At 39.8% G+C, this 21164-nt stretch overlaps 1 protein-coding gene across 6 annotated transcripts in view; it reads left to right on the top strand.

Annotated features, from left to right (window-relative positions):
• FAM160A1 (family with sequence similarity 160 member A1) overlaps positions 1–20093 on the top strand; it is a 78527-nt gene extending 58434 nt beyond the window's left edge. For all 6 annotated transcript variants that reach the window (XM_030948395.1, XM_030948391.1, XM_030948392.1 and 3 more), the window contains 7 exons: positions 5529–5696; positions 7855–7934; positions 9219–9406; positions 9908–10948; positions 14379–14557; positions 14845–14983; positions 19001–20093. In XM_030948395.1, coding sequence (XP_030804255.1) covers positions 5529–5696; positions 7855–7934; positions 9219–9406; positions 9908–10948; positions 14379–14557; positions 14845–14983; positions 19001–19218 — 2013 coding nt within the window. In that variant the 3' untranslated portion in view covers positions 19219–20093. The remainder of the gene's footprint in view (positions 1–5528; positions 5697–7854; positions 7935–9218; positions 9407–9907; positions 10949–14378; positions 14558–14844; positions 14984–19000) is intronic.
• Positions 20094–21164: the final 1071 nt, after the last annotated feature.

Raw genomic sequence — 21164 nt, 5'->3', positions numbered from 1 at the left:
GGTATTCATAAATATATTGTTTCCTTTGGTACAATTCAGATTGGTTGTATACATCCTTTCACTGTAAACACATGTGATTTCATTTTAGTTTGGTGTTCAAAGAATTTGGTTGACACAGGCAGATATTCAGACCATCTTGAATGTTTATGTAATTTGTGGTACTTCAATTTATTGAAGAAAGCACTAAAATCTGACAAATTATATGATAAAAGCAAAATTTTAATGTCAGCATTTACTCCTCTACTATGTGGCATTTAATTGCTAACTATGATCTAATTATTTTTATATTTGGAAGGCTTGTTTTAATCTGAATATGCTTGGTTTAGTCTGAATAATGGAAAATTGTACCAGCTTTTTGACATAAAACGTTGCTGTTGGCCAAGTGAACAGAATTGCTCTACAGAGGTGCTGGCACAATCCTGTCAAATAAGCTCTGTCAAATGGACCTCAAGTCTACTGCACACTAACCCATCTAAAAAAAAGCCTCTGACATGGTGTGCTACTGTGATAATTCAATAATGCTTGATGATTACACAGCTCAGCTAGGGGGAAATGACCTGTAAATTATACTCTAACAGATTAGAAGGAGCATCTTTATAAATGTCCTACAAGACTGTCAGTTCCCATTTAGGAATAATACCATCCTTCACCTTACTGAAAAGCATTTGGACAGCTGCTGTAAAAACATGTAAACCAAGTGTCACTGGAAAACTTTGAATAGCCTTGTGCTTTGCAGAAGCCCATTAATAGCTACAAAACTTAATTTTACCAGCTGTGGTGCGGACATATGTAAATATGCCTCTCACTGCTTGCTTCAGCCATGCAGTTCAATTGAATTTTAACCTGGTATAAACTGAAGCACTTTATAAATGTAAGCTGAAAGAAGCTGAAACAGTTTGGGTTTTCTGGTTCCCCCAGAGGGCAAATATCCTCTGTCCCTGACCCTACTTGTCCCTCTCTTTTGCCAGGACAGCTGTTCGTACTTGAAACGATTGAGGTTAAAACTCACCTATATTTCTGAATATTTTTAATCAGAATCAATTTCCTGATCCAATTCATTGTGCAGCATGAACCCTTCTGCCTGTATAAGTAGGGGGCAAGAAGTTGAAAATTAATAGGAGCCACTAGAGGTGGTTGGACTTTCTTTATCAGTGAGGTGAACTTACCCAGTTTGAAACTGCTTGTGGATGGATCTAGAGGATAAGTTCAAATAAGAACAGTTGTGGTCTTTTCATGGGCAATATGAAGTCCTTGTAAGAAGGGATATATGATGGAAAGGATGAATCATGTAGGCATATTCATGTAACTGGGCATGAAGCTGTAAATTAGAAAATATATGTGTGATTCCCAAGGGGAAATGGCCAGTAGTAAAGAATCCATGTGATTGGTCTAACACAGTGAGTGTAATATATTAAACTGAGCTTGCAGAGTAATTTCTAGCTCTTTGCTGTTACTTGGCAGAGTGGCTTGTAAAAGCTGGATCCCTTTACAGTGTTCTGCCTCACCATCTAATCAGTCATCAGAGGAGGCAAGGAAAGATTTGCTGAAAATTATTACATAATTATAGAAGGGTATTACATGGCTAAAAGTGGCCTTGTCTTTTCAGTAATCTCCAGTCAAGTATCTCTCTGGCCATGAAGACTCTCAGCTAGTCCTTTTTGTTGCAGTTTACATCTCAAAAAGAGATCTGTAACAGCTGATTTTGTATAGAAAAACATACGGATGAGGCTTTTTTAATGGTATTTTTAGATAGACACTTTCTATTGAAAAAAAAAATCCAGCAACTTTTAGTTGTTGTGTTTGTGGGTAATCAAAATAAAAATGGTAGGGTAGTGGTCTGATTAATGCAATGGAAATGAATTTCTTTTGTTTTGTTTTTTTTTTTTTTTTAAATTTTTAATCCTGTAGTTTATTTTAAGAGCAGAGATATCCCTGGTCTCTGCCATTAGCAGAAAGGATCTAATGTAAGAGATGCTACTGGTGGGTTTCTATTTTTGCTGTTGAGGAAGTGGTGGATTTTATTATTGCTGAAAAAGGTATCATCAGAACACAGCTTGAAATTTAATAAAAATTTAATAAAAAATTTATCAAAAACAAACTTGAAATTTAATTACTTAACGAAGAGTTTTTCTAGAAACCCATGTCTTGATTTTATTAGTCTCCCTTTGTTACAGTATTTTTCTTGACATTTGAATTACCAAAGGTGAAGAATTTTCAAATGAAATACAAGGTTTTTGTAAGTTTTGGCTTGCTATTTATCATCTTTTCAAAGATGTTAATTTCTGAGGGCTAGTAACTAAAAACCTAATTAGGGGAATGATACTGTAATCAATGTTTACAATAACAGTTTTTGTAGAACTGCCTCAGGATTTGACTGTAGTGGACATACTTGACATGGGTAGCACCTCTTTAGTTCTCTGGGAAGGTTTCTTCTTTTGTTGTTTATCTGAGTACTGATTTGAATTTATTGGAGATGATTTCCCTCTTCCCCCAAATCTGCCTCATGAGACATTTGTTTAAGAAGAGACAGCCAGCAGGTAGACTGAATGAAGCTTAATAGCGTGGCTTTGGTATCGTAGAAAACAGAAATCTTCAATAATAACTTCACAAATTGAACCAGTCTCACTTTCAACACTCCATGTTTTATGTATGATGCTGTCTGTAGAGAAGGTGTGCAGAGTTAAAAGGATTTTTGCCAGGGCTGGGTTTAGCCTCATCTAACTGATTTCTCCAGCGTCCTTCTCTAGTTAATTGCAAAAAGAGTCAGCTCTCCAGAGGCTCAATCAGAGCAGACTAATGTATTCCACAGAGTAAAAGGAAAATTAGCCTCGTGGAGATAAAATTGGCTCTCTTGAATACTTCTCTAGGTGCTTTGAATCTTCAGATGTTACACTCACCATCAGATATGCTAAAAGGGAGAAGCAAACACAGAGTGCGAGATGGCAAAATAAGATACGGTAATTGTAAAAGCACAGACATCTGCTTGCCAGGTTAATTGATGTTTTTCCTAAGCTGCATACATGGCTTGCATTTAAGTGCCCAACAGCAGTAGTTTTGTTTGATTTGCAAGGAAGCAGAAGGTTGGTCTTCTTGCTGGTTTGTAGGGACAAGTTGCACACAAAGGCACACTCAGAGAGCACTAAAGCTTCTAGAACACAATGGTGTAAAAATTACGTGTGCAACTTTCATGTGTGTACTTTGAGTGTGGCACAGTGACCCTGCAAAATAGACCCTGGCTTCATTTTTTGAGGAAATTTGAAGGAGTGTTGTAGATAACACTCCTTATTGAAAATTGAAAAAGATTCTGACAAATCCATTTAAATTTTGACAAGACTTAGTCATCTTGTCTCTTTCTTGGAAAATGGTTTATCAGATTCACCAACGTTTTTCCCAAGAAGAAATAAAAATTAAATATAATGTGGTACCCTTCAGAAAACCCCCTCATTAAAAAAAAAACTAGGATTTAACAAGATTACAAGTAACACCTTTATGAACTATTAGGGCTTCATTAATCATTGGTTGGTTCTTCTAGCTCTGCTTAGTGGTATTAGTAAGGTGTTGGCTATTAAACATTATTTCATTTTTTGTCTACTGCCCAAGCTGTTAGGAGCACTGAACATGCTCTCAGAATCTAACATTTCTTTTCTAAGCTCCTCTCCAGCTGGCTTTCTTCTGCTGCTACTCTTTGTTTCATTCATGATACTCGCTTTGAAAAGCATGTGGGTTTCACTCACTGATAGAAATTGTAGGATGAGTTGTCCAGAGAGTGTGGGTTTTAGAAAAAGGTCATTGCCCTTGTGTATCTGCTGGCTTTTGTTGCTTTCATGTACAGCTGCAGTATTTGATACATATACATTCTGTCAGCAAACATTGGTGAAACTGACAGGGAAGAAAGTGCTTCCTTTTCTCCATAGAGGATGAAGAAGTGACATGGAGATGGAAGGATGCATTACTTCTGTCTGGCCTTTCCTTGGCAGACAGTTTAAACTTGTCCATGAACTGTATGGTGTCATAATGATGTCACATGATGGATTTCTTTGGCTTTGCTTTCTACCACTCACTGCAATAAAAAAAAAAAGCAAAAAAAGAAAAAAAGGCAAGAAAAGATAGTTCTTAGGACAACAGACACTAACTTTCTCCAGAAGGCTATTCCTTTTTACACAGCAACTCCCTAAACCTATTCCAAGAAAAACAAGTTTCTGATTGGAGCTGGGCTGCTTCTATTTCCTGATGAAAAATTTGACTGTTGCTACTTCACTGGTGCTTTGTTTCTAATGCCAGAATGAGCTAGTATCCCACTGTATTAATGATGGTGTAGCTGAGTATTAGAATAAAGCCTCAGACTGAGAGTGATTGAATGACCTTAGCTTTAGAGCTCCTCTCTCCATAAGGTCTGCAGGCTGCATACTCCATTCCTATGTTCTGTGTAACCACCCAGAATCAGCTTGTGATCTTAAATGCTTTAAAGAGAATGTTTGCATCATGACATTACTGTGTACATGGCTAACATGCAGCATAATGGAACAGGGATTTTAATATTTACAGCATGTTACGTAAACGTTGCCCTTCTGAGTATTTTCTAAATCCTCTTAGGTCTTAAGTGACAGCTTTGATTTTTTTTTAATAAAATCAGTCTTTTCATTTATCCAGCTAAGTTTGGTAAACAAAAGATGTTTAATACTTCCTTTCATATAGACAGATTCTTGTATTTAAGGGTTTATCTTTGTGCACTTAAGCTTATTAGATTCTTGGGTAACTATTTAAAAAATGCTGACTTTGCAAGAGCAATACATGGTGCAGAGGTGGGCTTTGGAATTTTCTGTGCTTTGCCAGTGTGTTCTGTGAATAGATAATCTCCAAGGGATTGCAGTAAGCAGAGCAGCGTGGGTTATGGTATGCAAATGTCACATGGACCGTGAATTCTATTTTGATCTACTAATAGTCAGTAGTGAAGATTTTGGGTTGGGCTTTATGTGTGAATATATTTGTGTATATACTCCTTTTAAAATTTGAGTAAAATGAGAAATTGTACTGTGGCAAAATAAAAAGAAGGAAAATCATGACAAAATTCTCGATATGTATGGGAATTTTCTCTTTAAGGCTGCACGACCATGACTTTGTACTGTGCTTTGATTCTGCTCTGACATTTATTTTTAATTAAGTGGTAGATGCAGGCATTCACAACATCTGAAAATTCTTCTGAGGGACAACAGAAGTGTGATGCAAAGGAGATGACATGGGCAGAAAGTTGTTGGGGATCTTCTAGCATGATTTGGTCCTTTGATTTTCACAATGTGTGAGATCTGGGGTGTCATGAGGTAGGATGTTTTTCCTGCGGATGCAAGACAGGTAGGAAATGTGTTCAAAATGCTTGGGAGGCCAGTTTAAGCGTGAAGACTCAGTGTTTTTGTGGCAGTGTTACAGATGGAGAGCTTTGCTGGATGTGCTGTTGCAGAGGATGGATGGGTGGATATTTTGTGTGTGCAGTATGATTGTGTTTGCAGTATTTGCATTACTTTTGCTTACAGGTGACTGTGGAGGAAGTGATGACTACGACTGCATACCTGGATCTCTTTTTGCGCAGCGTTTCAGAGCCAGCCCTCCTCAAGATTTTCCTCCGCTTTATCTTGCTTCACCGACATGAGAATGTTCATATCCTGGATACACTTACCAGCAGAATCAACACACCATTCCGGGTAAGACAAGCAGAAAGGAAGTTCAGGAACTCAGCATGGATGTAGGTTCAATGTTTAAGTGGGAGATTTCATATATTACAGTTGGGTACTTGTTTAACTAGGAATTTTCAGCCCTCCACCCAATGGTATGATTTCTGCACCCTCTCAGTTTTGTGTGCATGTTTTGACATTTAGCAACCACTAAACAAAGCTAATAAACCTGTGAGGTGGTTTCACATATGTAGGAAGTGGGATAGAGGTAAAGAGAGCTTCTGGAAGTCTGAATCCTGTTGGAAGATAAAAGGTAAATTTGGAAGCATTTTTATTCTGACCAGTGCTGGATTAGTGCTATCATAGATAACTCTCCCTGGGACTTAAAAATATACTTCTGGTGAGGAGCATTTCTGATCTTTGGAGTTTTGCCAAGCAGCAAGCTTTTTCAATAGTCTGTCGGGGAAACAGTGGGAGCTCTCTAAGGAAGTCTCCAAATGGATCCCAGTTGTTAACTGTGATCTCACTGATGTATTTCTCAGGAATCTACAGTCTGTATTTCTGTAGCATGTTTACTCCACTATGATGTTGCCTGCTTTATTTGATTAAAAGAACACACTTTCTTGCTCAAGTGATGAGGTTGTTGCCTCCTTCTCTTTGCCTTCATTCCCTTGTGCAGTAGGGTTTAGCTGAGGTTTGTGCTGAGCCCCTTCTCAGCCTAGGCACAGTGCAGCACAGTGGCTGGAGGGCTGCCTGCCAGAGAGAGTAGTTACCTTTGCCAACAGTTGGATCTTCTGGATGAGAAAATGACTACTTGTTGCACTGGACTATTTGAGTGAGCCTGGGCTGACTGGCAACCTTGGCTGACTCTTGGGTGATGCAGAGCTTCATGGATGAAGCTGAGAATACTGTTTTAGTGCAAGTGAATGCTTAGAATGTGCAGTGATGTTTTAGAGAAGCCAGAACACCAGCATGTGCATTAAATTTGTGTATTAGGGGCAATAGCTTCATCTGAAAATTGTTTTGAAATGCAAGTGCATGCTCATATCGATATATATGCTGCTGTTAGTGCATCTCTGAGATGGATTAACTCTGAAAACTGAAACAGTTCTGTCAACAAAAATGCAAATGCTGTTGTCTCTGCTAATCATTAATTACTATTCCATAGGCAAGCAAGATGGGAATTGTAAAGAATTCTGCAGCCCTGAGCAGCTCAGGATCTCAGCCAAAGTGGTTCTGTGATGCTAAAGGAGTTTTCTGCAGTATAGCTCAGCCAAGTGCAAACATAGCACAAAAGCTGTGTACATTACTATTGATGAAAATACTAATTAATAATTCACAGAGTTAAACTTACTTAGAGACAGGTGCCTGAAAGGACTTGTAGAAATACTATCCTCTTTTTTTCTTGAGCGTATTTTAAATCTTATCTTTTTACACAGTACAAAAATAGACTTGGATTTAGTTATTCAGAAGATTCCAGATTTGCAAAGGCTAATGATTACTATTTCCCTGTAAACTTAAATTTCTTAAATACAGGATAATTTGAGGCAGCAGCAGGCGTTCTTGAAGTTTCATGCCATGAAGAAAAGTTATACTGGACTCCTTGTAAATTTCATAGGAGGAAAAACAGGAAATCTGCTTTCCTCTTACATCCCTCCCCCAGTTAAAACAGACATTTATGCAAGAATCTGACTTCTTCCAAAGGCTTGTTGTGAAGCTCTTCAACCATTCAGCTTCTTAATGTGCAGAACACTAATAATTCCTTATACCTAAAGCAACAGAAACCTGAAGTGATTTAAAACTTTTCTTTCAGAAAAGACCTTTAATTGATTCAAATTCTGTGTCACAGGTAAAAACTGAAACTCTGTATTGGAAGTTACATGGTTCAGTTCATGCTAAGTCAAATTAATAAATTTGAATAATGTTTAAGACTGATTTTTTAAATAGCTTATTTGAAGGAAAATTCTGTTTAGGATTGTATTTTGTTAAAATGTAACATATTACATGTATAGCCCTAGACAACTTGAAAAAAAAAATCTCATGGGGTGCTAACTAAATGAAGTGTCATTCTAAGAGTGTCTTATAAATAATGATGTTCTGGTGGAGCCATTTTGTAATGTAGTATGCAGGGAAGATTGGAAAGATAAAATTTCCAGATCAAAAGCTGACAATGTTTATCATTTTCCAGCTCTGTGTGGTCTCCTTGGCATTGTTCAGAACGCTCATTGGCTTGCATTGTGAAGATGTGATGTTACAGCTAGTTTTAAGGTAAAGCCCAAACTCTTTTTCCCATTTTTAATGCTAACTCTGGGACATGCGGTCTCTCTCTGTGGATGCAGAGCTGGGTGGGAGTTCTCCAAGAGAGCAGAAATCCAAGTAACTACAGAGATAAGAATATTTATGGTTCCAACAAAAGTCTACCAGGCCTGACAAAGTTTGATTTACGTCCTGAGATCTCCAGAGCAAGAGATTTTTCTTGTGATTTATTTCTATACAAGTGAGAGAAGCTAAGAATATATTTATCACCTCCGAAGTCCTTATTCCCTGCTTTTAAATGCATAATTCTTCCCTCCTGCATGTTTTCTCTAGTGTATTATGCACTGTGATACAGACCTGTATACTCTTTGCAGCTCCTACCCTTCTTGTTGTTTTCCACCTCTTTGATTCCTCGCTCGATGAGAGTTCTTCATGTTCCTGCACTGTTGTAGGTAGATTAAGCGATGTACTAAATGCAGTGATAATTTTTGGTTTTATACATTGCTTCAAAATACTCATAATTTGGGTATGTTTATTAGATGAGGGTTGGTTATTTATTTGGAAATATTGGTGTAACTGATTTGGGCTTTTAGCATTGCAGATCACATGAATATTCCAGGTACTGTCTGTCCCTCCACACACAGGCATAAAGGTGAAATTCTCTATAGATCTGGCAGTGATGCCTGGAAATAATGCTAGGATCTCTGCGAGCACAAGTACATCACAACTCTAGCATTAGAGTGCTGTGGTTGATCCTTTTGTTTATTTAGGGAATCCTTTAGAATTTATTTGCATTTTAAATGGCAGATCATTGGTGAAGTTAACACTGAGGCTCTTATGAAAGTGCCTTTAAAAAGAAGTTCAACATGAGACTGTGCTTTCTCTGTTCCTTAGCTGCCTCTAGTTTCTTCCCTCCTCTGCCTAAGAGCTCAGCCTTGATCTACTGCAGTAAAATGCTTGGATGACCCTTCCCTCCTTTTTTTTCTGGCTACTTGCCTGGCAAACTGCCTCTCTCTGGATTTCCCAGGAAAACAAATAAATTGAGAATTCTGAGACAGAATGCATTCATAGCCAGACCAAACAATTCTGCTGGCCTTTGACATCTGCCTGTCCCACACTTCTCCATACTTCCTTACAACAGGTTTGCTCTGACCTCCAAAGGATTCCCTGTTCTGATGCAACTGTCTCCTTATTATTGCTGTTTTTTGAGAAGGCAGGAAGGTAGGAAGGGAATTCTGTGTGTTGCTGCTTTCTCTAACATGAAAGGATAAGCAATGCTGGGCGCTGCTGTTTCAGGTATCTGATCCCCTGCAACCACATGATGCTGAGCCAGCGGCGGGCTGTGAAAGAGAGAGACTGTTACTCTGTATCTGCTGCAAAACTGCTGGCCCTGACACCTCTCTGCTGCTCCACTGGAATCACTTTGACACTTGAAAGCCAAGGGAAAGACTATATTCTCTGGACAAAACCAGCACAAACTAAAGGTAATTGGTGCTCAGGGGAAGATGAAATAATTAGTGTTTGATTTGGTAGCACCTTATGGGAGGAATTGTGAAGGAATAGAAAGGGAAGGAAATGTGGTGGGCAACAATAAACTGTGGTGGGCAAGCCTGGAGTAGAAAGTTTGTTTAATTCCTTCCATATGTCCAGGTCTATTGAAACCTTGTTTTAACTGCTATCCAGCTTGAATATGCATTCATGACAGTAGTGTACTGATACACGGCAGCAACTCTGGTTGCGTCAGTGTGGTTGCTGCATTAAGGTTTGAATGCAGGCTGCTCTCATAGAAATCTTGAGTTACAGCTCCATCTTTGTGATAGGAAAAAGTTGTGTGTTTATGAGCAAATCTCATTTGTTGTGCTTTAGTCTTCCCGCCTTATTGGATTGTTAGGGTTAAAGATTCTCCCTGCATTGTCTTAGGGGACGCCTTGCTGGAGAAAATTTGGTGTACTACTCTTGATACGAGTCGTCTTCTTTACTTCCAGATCCTGACAGACGCTCTTCTGAATCTGTTTGCATTGTGGAATATGGAAGAGCTGTGGACATCAGCTACTTGCAGTACCTGGGGGAAGCTCAAGAAGCCATCGTCCAGTGCATGAAAGATTGTAAGGTTTGGTCTGCCTTGTATGATGGAGTAAATCCTGATCCAGACACCTTTATCCAGACACTTGCAGAGGAGAACAGTGCAGATGTGGAGCACCCCATGTTTCGGCTCCAGCAAAGGACACCTAGCACGTGCAGCTCTGCTCGAGCAACCCCATTCAGTGAGAAGATGCAGCTGGAGCTAGAATGGGATGATAGCTATGACACAGGGATTTCTCCTGGTTCTAACGTGAGCTCACCACGACCGTATGATGATCTGGGAAGCACAGAAATGCAGCCACCTGCAGAGCCACCAAAACACATTCAAGAAATGAAAAAAAATGCCATCATGCTCATCAAAGGCTCTTACATAGAGGAGTCAGACTTTCAGGATGATGTTATGGTTTACAGGTTATGTGCCCAGAAGGATACTCAAGATGATGACAGCTCCAAGGAGAAAGCTTTAAATGTAGCCAGAGAACACAAGGTACAGAGCCAGACCGTAGTCAATGGGTCTCTTGCAAAGACCCAGCTGGAAATGGACTTGGATGAGCACAGTAAGAGAAATTCAAGCTCAACCAAAGGTGTAATGAGAGAACAAATAAACCAGAAAATGACTGAGATTGATCCACAGCCAGACTTAGAGTTAAAGATTTCTTCTCAGGAGGCAGATTGTAACTTAAGTGTAAAACTGCTGAGCACAGATGGTGAGGATTTCATTGCACAGTATGACAGAATTATTAAGGAACTGGTTCCAAACAGTGCAAGCATGGAGGAGCAGAAGTTGCATGCTCCTGATCCTGTCTCTCCAGCAGAAGAAGAGGAGGACTTCGAGAATTTCTCAGCAGATACCCCTTCTGCAGAGAGCATATCATCTCCCTTTGGACCAAAGGAGGATGTCTCTCCCAAGCACTCTCCAAGGAGCCAGAGTGCTCCATTTACAGGTGGAATGTCCTGTTAATTACATACATAGCAAATATAAGAAGGCATGGTGATTAAAGGGGGCCAAATGAGATCACACTGTGTGGCACACAATACAAGCATGGAGGAAGGAAGAGTACTGGCACTATACAGGGTATAGCCTACATGGCTGAAATCACTCCAAGGAGAGTGAGAAATCCAGAGTGAAAATACAGCAGAGTCATCAGTGTGGTGAAAGAAAATGGTAGTGTTTCAGGGTTTTTCCCTTGGTAATTGTTTAGAACATTGAGCAGGGGTTATGTTGTTTGTATGTGAGAGTTCTGTCACACTAGAGAAAGCTTTTTCAATTGAAAGGTGTTCAGAGTAGCTATTTTAATATACAGAGCCCAGGAAAATAATTTCTTTTTCTGGCAACTTTAACCTCTGATGGGATGGATGCAACATCATAGTGCCATTTTTTCTCTCTCTGCTATTCCACATTGTAGCAGAAGGTGTCAGCACTGGTGCCATGTCTGTACGTGCCTGTCTCCCTGCTCTGCCCTGACATCCTGTTCTCCAGTGTCAGGTCTGCCCTCGCTGTTGGCATGCTTTTCTGTCTAGTGCCAGGCAGCAATTTAAGATTGTTCTGTGCTGACTGTCCAAGCTATTCAGGAATGGAATTACTACTGGAGGTCAGAATGGGCTTTTGATCTGTATTTGTGCAGCTCCTTGCACTACAGGCTCCTGGTCTTTAATTAGGTCTCCTAGATACCGGAGTAATGCAAATAATAAAAAATAATAATGTACTAGGTTTCCTCACCCAACAAAAACCTCTATAAGATGGCTTCTCATTCATTTGGAAGGGGAAAAGATGTGTTCATTGAAAAGCAGCCCTTTCTGGTCAGCTGTGGCCAGAATGCTTGGCACTGTTTCTTAATTGAACAATCCAGTCTGTTTTTCAACTAATTTGCTGTTTTTGCTGTGGTGGTACATTAATTGTATCCACATCTTTGTTTCATGTTATCTGCTGTCAAATGTAGCTCAAAAATGTTCTCTCTGTCTCTCATTCTTCATCTAGTCCCTCTCCATTTGTTCGTTTTCAAAAATCCACCCCTTACCCAAACCCACGAAAACCTCAGAACTGAGGAAAATGAAGATAAAAAGCTAAACACAATAAGCCTAGATGTTTGCTACCCATCTACAGTGTGTTTTACTCTTAGACTCCTTACCTGGCTTTAATGGAGATCGTAGTGAATGCATGTAAGGAGGTACTTGCAACAACACCTTGGAAATGTTAAAATTGCAGGGCCTTTCAAAGGTAGCAGCTTGGTCTAATAGAAGGTATTTCTCCCCAGGGCAGGGAGCTTGGAACTAGATGGTCTTTGAGGTCCCTTCCAACCCAAATTCTATGATTCTGTATCTAATTTGGGATGCTGTATTATGCTTGTAGATGTGTTTGATAAAGTCTTTAGGTTGCTTTACTGTTTTGGGATGGCATTAAGGGATGAGGCCTCTCTTTGACAGAAGTTTCCCACAGCCAGTAAGTGTCAGCAATGCAAAGATGCTCCCTTCAGGCTTGTGGATCTGTGAAGAAAATGCCCTCTCAGTGTCTTATATCCATGGTAAAACTATGTCATCTCTATTTTCACTTGTGATGTTCAGGAACAGGAATTTGTATTTTGTTTCCTCCCTCTCCATATATCAGTGCTTGATTTCTTGGCCATGAAAGGAGTAATTTTTTGACTTCTCATCTAGTTACCGTGTTTCTTACAAGGCTTCTAAACTCTGCTTACATCCTCTGAGTCTCATTTCAATAAATTCTTGGGAGTGAAAGTCATGCTATCACTTCTTAAAAAAAAAGTTATGTATTTGGTAACCTCCCTTGCAGCTTCAGCTTTACTTACTCAGCTTTGTAGTGTTACCTAAAGAAGAGAAACAGTGACACATCTCAGCTCTTTCTGCAATCCCTTTTGATACAGTAGAGCTCCCTTCAGGAGCTCTGTGAAAATGTCACCATGAACAAGATAGGTTATGTTGGGACAGAAGAAACTGTATTTCAGCAAAGGTGTTTGGGGCTGCTTTACTGGATGCCCGGTCTCTGGTGGCTGTGGTGGTGGTTGAAAAGCAGCAGCCACATGAAGCCTTGCCAGCACTGGCCCTCCCACCTTTCCTGTGCCAGGATTGGCCCTGAGAGATGAGTCTGGAAGGAGTGCTGCCTTTGTGCTCACAGTTACTGTAAAGCATGACAGATTCCAGCCTTTAGTAGAGCTCTGTTAAGTGAAATGGCAGCAGGGCACTCTTCATTTGATCCTTCCTGTTGCTCTGGGCCAGAAGTGCCTTAGCCTCTGCTGCAGTTTCCAGCTGGCACTTTGAACTGGGCTGTGCCTGTGCCCAGCCAGCTCCAATGGCAGCCATGTGCAAGCTGAGGGGAGCTGGAATGATGTTGGGTCATGGCCACCTGCTTGACCCTAGAAATGCCCATGGCATGCATATTTTTCCAGGTTTGAGGGTGGGATATTCAAAGATAAGTGCTAATCATTCTTCTGCATGGTTTTCCTAGCTCTCATGCAACTGGAATAGTGTGGTGGGACTGTGGGTGGGACAAGGGACATTACTTGTGAGTAGGTCCCTTGTACTGGCTGCCTCAGGCATCTCCCCAGCTGTGTGGTCTAACAGGGTAGTATTTGGGTGAAGTCATTCTCAGCCTTGCAAAGGTTTCATAAGCTTGAGCACTAAAGGTTTATGTACTTCATGGTAAATGCTTCTGTAGTTCAGTGGCTGTCCTTCAGCATGAATACACAAACTAAAGCTGCTATTTGTCAGTGACATTTATATGGTAACGCCTATGTCTACCAGCAATTATGCTTATAAATCTATTTTAATGTCTTCTCTGCTTTGTGTGACTGTTTGGTATATTGAAGATGCCTTTTCTTGTGATGGGAAATATCACAGCTTGATTTTTATGTTTAGAATAGCATCTTCATATTTTCTTTAGAACACCAGTTTTTGGATAGAACAAGAAAGCTAGCAATAATTCACTTTGCCCAGTCCTTACATAGAAATTCTAATACACAGGAAGAGTAAAAAGAGCAGATTCTATTTGCATTAAAACTAGTAATACCCTTCCAGTTTATTAAAGGGGAATAGAGTGGTAGACTGTAATGTCCTAGGCTAAATCCTTATTGGTATATACAAGTGGAATAGTCATGCATGTTAAATAAGCCATTAATGTAAACTGATTGGCTAGGTAGCAAATGTGCTGCTCACCACAAAAGCTTTCAACACCTCTGTTAAGTCTGCTTTCTCTGTTCAGCTACAGTTTGGATTTTCTCCCTGCTGTCTTCAGTTACTGTGTGGGAGGGCTAATTTGGTTGGTTATCATGGTCAAAATTCCCTTTAAATGCCTTTTTCCTGGATCTCAGGGTTTTTCTTCTGTGAAAACAAAAGCATTGATTCCTTCTTCTTTTCTTGCAGGACCATTTATAAGCGTAGTGTTGTCAAAGCTGGAGAACATGCTGGAGAATTCCTTGCACGTAAATTTGCTGCTTATTGGGATTATTACTCAGCTGGCAAGTTATCCACAGCCACTTCTTCGCTCCTTTCTGCTCAACACCAACATGGTGTTTCAGCCTAGCGTGCGCTCGCTCTATCAGGTATTTACACAGGTGTTAGCCATGCCTACTGGAGCAGTGTCTTTAGTGGCTCCTTAAACCTTACATTAGCTCCTTTCACTTTCACATGTAGCTTTCCTACCTGTCTGAGAGCTTCTTATTTCATTTCCATGTTTTAATTGCATTTGTGCAAAGAACTGGAAACTCTGTATGACCATAGCTTTTGTCAGAACTCTGTTTTAATGGAGGTAGAGAACGCCTCAATATTCAGTCTGTGGCTGCACTGGGAGCAAAAGAGAAAGAAGTAGTTGTTACTGTTGTTTTGGCAGGTGCTGGCATCTGTGAAAAATAAGATTGAACATTTTGCTTCCATTGAAAAAGACTTCCCAGGTCTTCTCCTGGAGGCCCAACAGTACCTGCTTTTTCGTGTGGACATGTCTGATGCTGCGGAAGAATTGTTCACCAAAGGTAAATGATGAGCATGCTCAGAGGAGGGCTGGTGGCATGACTTACCCCTGTCCTTTTCTCCAGATGATTAAAAGGTGTGGTGTGTTGTGAATGCCATTAGCCAGCTGCATCCTTCTGACTTTAAAGTGATAATGCTCAGTAGACCACCGTGTATGGGTCTATTTGGATATTCTTTGCTGTTTATGAGTTTTTATTTGGTATATAAAATGTCTGTTTAAAGAAGTAACAAAATCAGTTCTTGGCTTGCTGTCAGTAAACAAACTCACTTTCAAAGCATGAGGTGAGGTGGCATATGTGCACGATTTCATTTTATTTTTAGCCTGACTTTCAGCTAGGTCATTGGTTCTTTTTTGATAGAAGACAGTATGAACTGGTTTCTGCAACAATTGAATAAGGCTTGGTGTCATGGTTTGGGCTGCCACTGAAGGAGATAAGACACTGAAAGTTTTCTGGCTAGTATCTTTCTTGTATGACAAACAAATCAAAACAAGCAGAAAAAACCAAAATGTGTGTATCTATGAGCAGTGGGGAGTTATACAGGTATCACCCCACCAAGCCAGCTTTGCAGGGGACTCTGTAACATCTTCTGCCTCTCAAGCACCAGTGCATACTGCACCTGTCTTTACCGTTACCTCTACTTATTTTTACCACTGTGGGGCAAGCTAGTAAAAATAAACAAATGAAGTCTTAGCTGCCAAATAAGAACCTTCCAGACACAGGCAGGCAATGGATAGAGCTGAAGCCCTGCCCTGAGGACATGCTTGTTCTCAGCTTGCTTCTGAGTGAGCAATGTTGGATGCAGGCTTCTCTTAAAAGCCAGCTTGCCACACAATGGGAATATGTCAAATTTGGTGAGTCATGAAGAGCTGTCTCTATAAGAGGGTTCAAGAGAGACTGCATTTACAGGTGTGTGCTTACTCATCTTTGGGAGTCAATAATCATCCACTCTGTCCACACTTCTGTGAAGATGTTGATGCTTTTCTTGGATTTCCATAGGTGTGGAAATCAGTAGTCTTTATGTGCCATTTTAATTGTGTTTTCATTTTTCAAGACTCTGAAGAATAATCTACCTAGTTTTTAGTCAGCATAGTCTGTGTTTCTAAGGTTTGCAGTATATCTAGTCTGTAAAATTATGATCTTGCTAAGGCTGCATCCCAAAGAGTTGGTCTGTTGGTCTGCTGTAAAAAAGCTGTGTCCTGCACATGTCAGTAGCATTTTAGGCTCTGCATTTTGGTGTCATAGAGTAGAAAGCTGAACAATTAGATGGCATTGTAGCTAGCATGTGGGAGAGGAGATTAGGAGGCAATATTCAGAGTCCTTTTTTTCTCAGGTGCTGGCAATAAGAACTTTCACATAATGCATTCCCAATGACATTTATTTATACTTCCTGTTTTACGTCAGTTTTCTTCTGTGGGCTTCAGAATTTGCCAGGTTGACTCATGCTGGTCATTATTTAGGAATTTGAAACAAGGCTGCTTAGTCACCCTGTTAGTACACTTTCTTCTGTATAGTGGCAACTCCTGCAAAGAAGGCTTCTCTTGACAAATGAATGGAGAGTAAGTAAATTTCTGGATAACTGCAGATTTGGTTCCCTACAGGACTAGTGATGCAAGTCATCAGACTGTAATCCTGGGGGAGAGTTGGCTCAGTAGCCCATCAACCAGTAGTTCATTATGTTGATTAAAAAGTGCAAGGTAGGAACTGCTGCAATAATGGTAAATGAAAAAAAGAAAAAAAACAAACCAAAACCAAACAACAAATTGGGAACTCCCCATGGACTTCTTTGCATTAACTTGAACACCATCTCTGACTGTCAGACATATTGGTTGCTCTCTGAGGGATTTTTCCCCTGAAAAGAAGTGGTGAATAAACCCCAGTGTTCTCTGCGGGTCTGAGCATAGCCAGCCTCCTACAGAATTCACATATGAAAACCTGAAGGCAGAGTTAGTGAGGATAACAAATGTAAAACCAAAATATTATAGAGAATTTTCTCTCACTTTACAGGGTTGGTGTCAGAAGGTTTTTGAACAGAAATGGTACAATTTGTTCTTTTTTGCTTGCAGTAGTGTGTGATTTCTTCCACAGCAGCTTGGGCTCTGGTTACACATCTGGAGCTGTCACGATGTAGTTCCATGTGCAAGCTGCCCCTTTTTCAGTGTGTTGGTAGCAATCTTCAGAGTACTCATTTGCTCAATTTTCAATTGTATGACTCAGATTGCATCCTGACCCTAGAGAGAAGTGAACAATCCTGATCAAAGAAAAAAAACCAAATCTCTAGTTCCTAGATCAGCTTTCTGTGCCTTTCTGGTTTTTTGGGGTTTTTTCCAAACAAGCAGTTGAATCTAAACAAAAAATATTTTTAGAGATGTATCAGTTTTGATTCTTTTTAAAAGGAAGAGTATAAAGAAGAGCAAAGCTTTGACAGTGTACTAGCATTCTGGTTATATTGCCTAAACTATTTAAAAAAAACTTAAAATATTAATTATGAAATGTTTTGACATTAGAAAATCTGAGAAAAAAATCTTCAGGGGAAGCTTAAAACTTTATCTTTTCATTGTAATCTATAATTTAAGTTGTTTTTCCTCCCACAGTCAGATTTTCCCACAGAATAGAAATTCCTGTACTCTCTCTCTAGTAGGTAGAAATTTGTAGAATAACAGCATGAATGATTGATAAGTCTGGAGTTGGAAAGGTGTTTTAAACTCAAGGAAAGTACAAGTCTGTTAAATGATTGAGATGGAATTTTTTTTTTCAAGTGTTTGGAAGAGTAGAGTAATTCCACAGTGCCTTGGGTGAAGTACAGGCAAGGAACAAAAGTGCAGAGCTGTTGAACAGAGGATTGCTGTGCAGCATCGAGTGAGGCCTTCATCTACAGCTCCCCCTGTTCGCTGCTTGGAGGGGTTTCAGAGCAAGGCTGGTGTCACTCGAGACTTTAACATAAACTGTGTGCTGTGTAGGGGAAACCCCTTCTGAAGGCAGCAATGCAGTTTTGGGCTTGTCTGCAGTGTGTGAATTAACATAACAGTCCTTTTATTTCTTTTTAATGATTTACTTTTACATCTCAGGAGAGCATCCCACTTGTGAGATAGATGGGACTTCATCTGTCTCCGCTGTTGGCCTCAATGATACTTGTAGCAGTGAGTTCTATCTTGTAGCAGTGAGTTGTACAGGTTAATTTTTCTTTGTAGAGTATTTATTTTCATCAGCATTAGATTTTGTCACCTTTTTAGTTTCACTAAATTAATTGTTATCTAATTAAAGGGCAGTTCTGCTTCAGGTTGAAACAAGGAACAATTGATTGAAATTTAAGTGCTGCTGTCACTGTAACTCCATGCATTCTGATACTTGAGCTCTGATCCTCTGAACTCTGGCAGCAGAGATCATATAGCAGAACATACAGTGGTTTTCACTTGCTCTCTTTTTAATGGTTAGTTGCTTTGCAGGGAAGTAAGTGTAGTCAGTGAGGCCTATAGCTGCAGAAAAATCCAATTTTTAATTTTTTTTTCCCCTTAGTTTCTAACTTGTTTCAAACTCATGCGGTGATGTGATAGCTTGGCCTCAGACCCATTGACATGGTGATTCACAGGGAGACGATAGAGAAAGAGAAGTAAAATGAAAACAACAGTTTGATGTTGGGGAGGGATAGAGCGTAGTATGGTTGAAACGGAGACAACCATGTTGGCTCTAGATGGGTAGATATTATCTGCTGTTTCAGAAGGTAAATCCATATTACTCTTTCCCTTGACTCCTCTTCTGCCCACATATTTCTCTCATCAGAGCTGTAACTGAATGATATATAACCTGGGGAAAGATAGGTAATAAAAAATGCAATAGAACCAGGCCACGTAGAACTTTAAAATGCTGGATTAGTGCAGTATCCCCCTGCACGATGTGGGTACTGCAAATTACAGCTCTGAACACAATCCTTTTAAACTGGCTTTGGACACTATAAAAGTAATCTGTGTGCTTAATATACAGAGTCTTTTTTCTTTCCTCTCCCTCTCCTCCTGTCTTTAGGTAATGTCCATCACAGCAGCAACCCAGGGAAAGGAAGGAATCTTCCTGAAGCTTATCCAGCTGTACTGCAGCCTTTCCTGGGACAGAAAGGAAAGAAAGGCCTGGCTCATCCCAGCCTTCCTGCACACGTGAGGAACGCCGTACTTGCAGCTGCCCTTTTCCCAGAGTTCCTGAAGGAACTGGCAGCTCTAGCCCAGGAACATTCCATTTTGTGTTAAAAAATACTGGAGGATTTTGAAGATTATTATTACTGGGTTTTTAAAATGTGTTTTGAAAAAGCTTTTGGAGTTTAAACAGATTCTTAATGCAAAGCTGCTTTCAAAAGAAGGTTGTACTTAAATATTTCCTGAAAATACTTGATTTGGAGGGGGAAGAAGGAGGCAAAATATTATTCCAGTTAGGCCTTATAATTTCCCTCTGTGCTACATAACTTATTTGAGATTTCTAATACTGCTCTTACTGCAGCTTCCTTCTTCATCCCTTCCTTGTTACACAGCCACCCTTCTTCAGTGTCACTAATTCCTGTTGGATTTCTGCAATAGACACTTGTTGGCTGGTGAAGATACACAAACACGTTAACTTTTTCTGTTCCAGAAATGCTCTTCTGAATAATTTGTTAGGAGACAAGTTTGCTTGAAAAAACATTGCCCCAAGGGAAAAGTTCACAGTATAAAAAGACGTTCAAAATCTGCACAAAACCTGAAGGGCTTATGTGAAGGGCTGTGTTTCTTGATGTCATTGTCCTCTTTGCCTCTTCCCTTGCTCCACCTTGAAGCTGAGTTCTTACTGATCCCCACCCAAAACCCCCATTTTAAGTACTGGCTCAGGTTTTCTGAATTCAAGTGAACTTATGTGTAGCAAACCCCTGAGTAGCTGAAAGCAGGTGCTGGGCCCTACACATACCATATTGCCTTATGTTGCAGACAGATCTGCAGCTATCAGCTGTTGGGCTTTGAAGTCCAGTGAAGTGTGTAAGTGGATGTGGATTGCAGACTGCCTGGAATTTTCCTTGTGGTTCCTCGGCATTCCTTGATAACTCTTGCATTGCTACCTAAGCCCGCCAGCATGCCTTATTTAGTAAGATTTGCACAAAGTACAAAACAAAATGTTTCTATGCAAGCTGTTATTAGTGTCTAGTTTATTTGTATGCTTGTTTTAATAAGCTAAAGAAAGATACTCTGTATTTTTCTGTAGTGTTAAATGGACAGCAGGCTGTTTTTTGTCTTTCTTTGTCATTTTTTTATTAAATGAAAAAGGTTTGCTTGCTCATGAAAGGTGTACTGTTTTATTGTTAATTTCTTTTGGTTAAGGGAAAGTTAAATACTGTTTGTTTACTTTTAATTTAGGTGTTGACTTTTCCTAATACTGTATTTCTGGGATGGTGAGGGGAGGACCAGGCTATTCACCAGCTGCAGAAAAGGAAGGAGTAATGGGGAAAGCTGTCTGCTGGTGACTAACTGCTTGAGAAAATTCTCTTCTGTGAGTAATGGGCTTCATTAGAAGAACCCAAACGTGATGAATTGGTGCATCATCACTGTATTTTGTCTTATCTTAGCTGCATAATTGTGCTTCCAGTGTGTTGTAGTTGGCTACATAAAGAGGGGCTTAGTTCATGAAAGCCATAAACCCTTTTGGCCAGGATACAAACTAACAGTGACTCCAAAAAATGTGAAGAAACAGAAATCAGAAATAACATTTGCGTACATTAGTTCTCCTGCTCATTGTAATTCCATAATGTGGAATTCCAGTTAATCACATTCTGATTTTGAAACACACTTTCTCAGAGATTTCAAGGAAAAAAACAGTTTAAAAACAAAAACCAAAGACATTCCAGAACAGTCTAATTAATTGCACATCAAATCCCTCTGGAATGTGCAGTGCAGCTTAAGCTCCTAAATCCTTTAGGTAGTTCTGAAAAGTTCTTCCTTTAATCTACAAGGTATAGATTAAAGTGTCTGCATTCATTTTGTCAGCCTGCTGTAGGCTATTCCAAGAAAAAAAAAATAAAATCCCAAAGTCTGTCTCCAACAAAATCACCTCCAGAACTTCTCTGCGTCCATCTTTTCTTGTTTGCTGCACAGTCTTCACTTCCATGATGGCTGGGGGTCCTGTTGCTTCCTAGCTGACTCTCTCTGGTTTGGTTTCATTTATGACTTGTTTAGTT

Source organism: Camarhynchus parvulus, chromosome 4 (assembly GCF_901933205.1).
Source record: "Camarhynchus parvulus chromosome 4, STF_HiC, whole genome shotgun sequence".
NCBI classification, from domain to species: Eukaryota; Metazoa; Chordata; class Aves; order Passeriformes; family Thraupidae; genus Camarhynchus; species Camarhynchus parvulus.
Note: the sequence above shows the minus strand (reverse complement) of the source record. Positions and strands in the feature narration are given on the sequence as shown.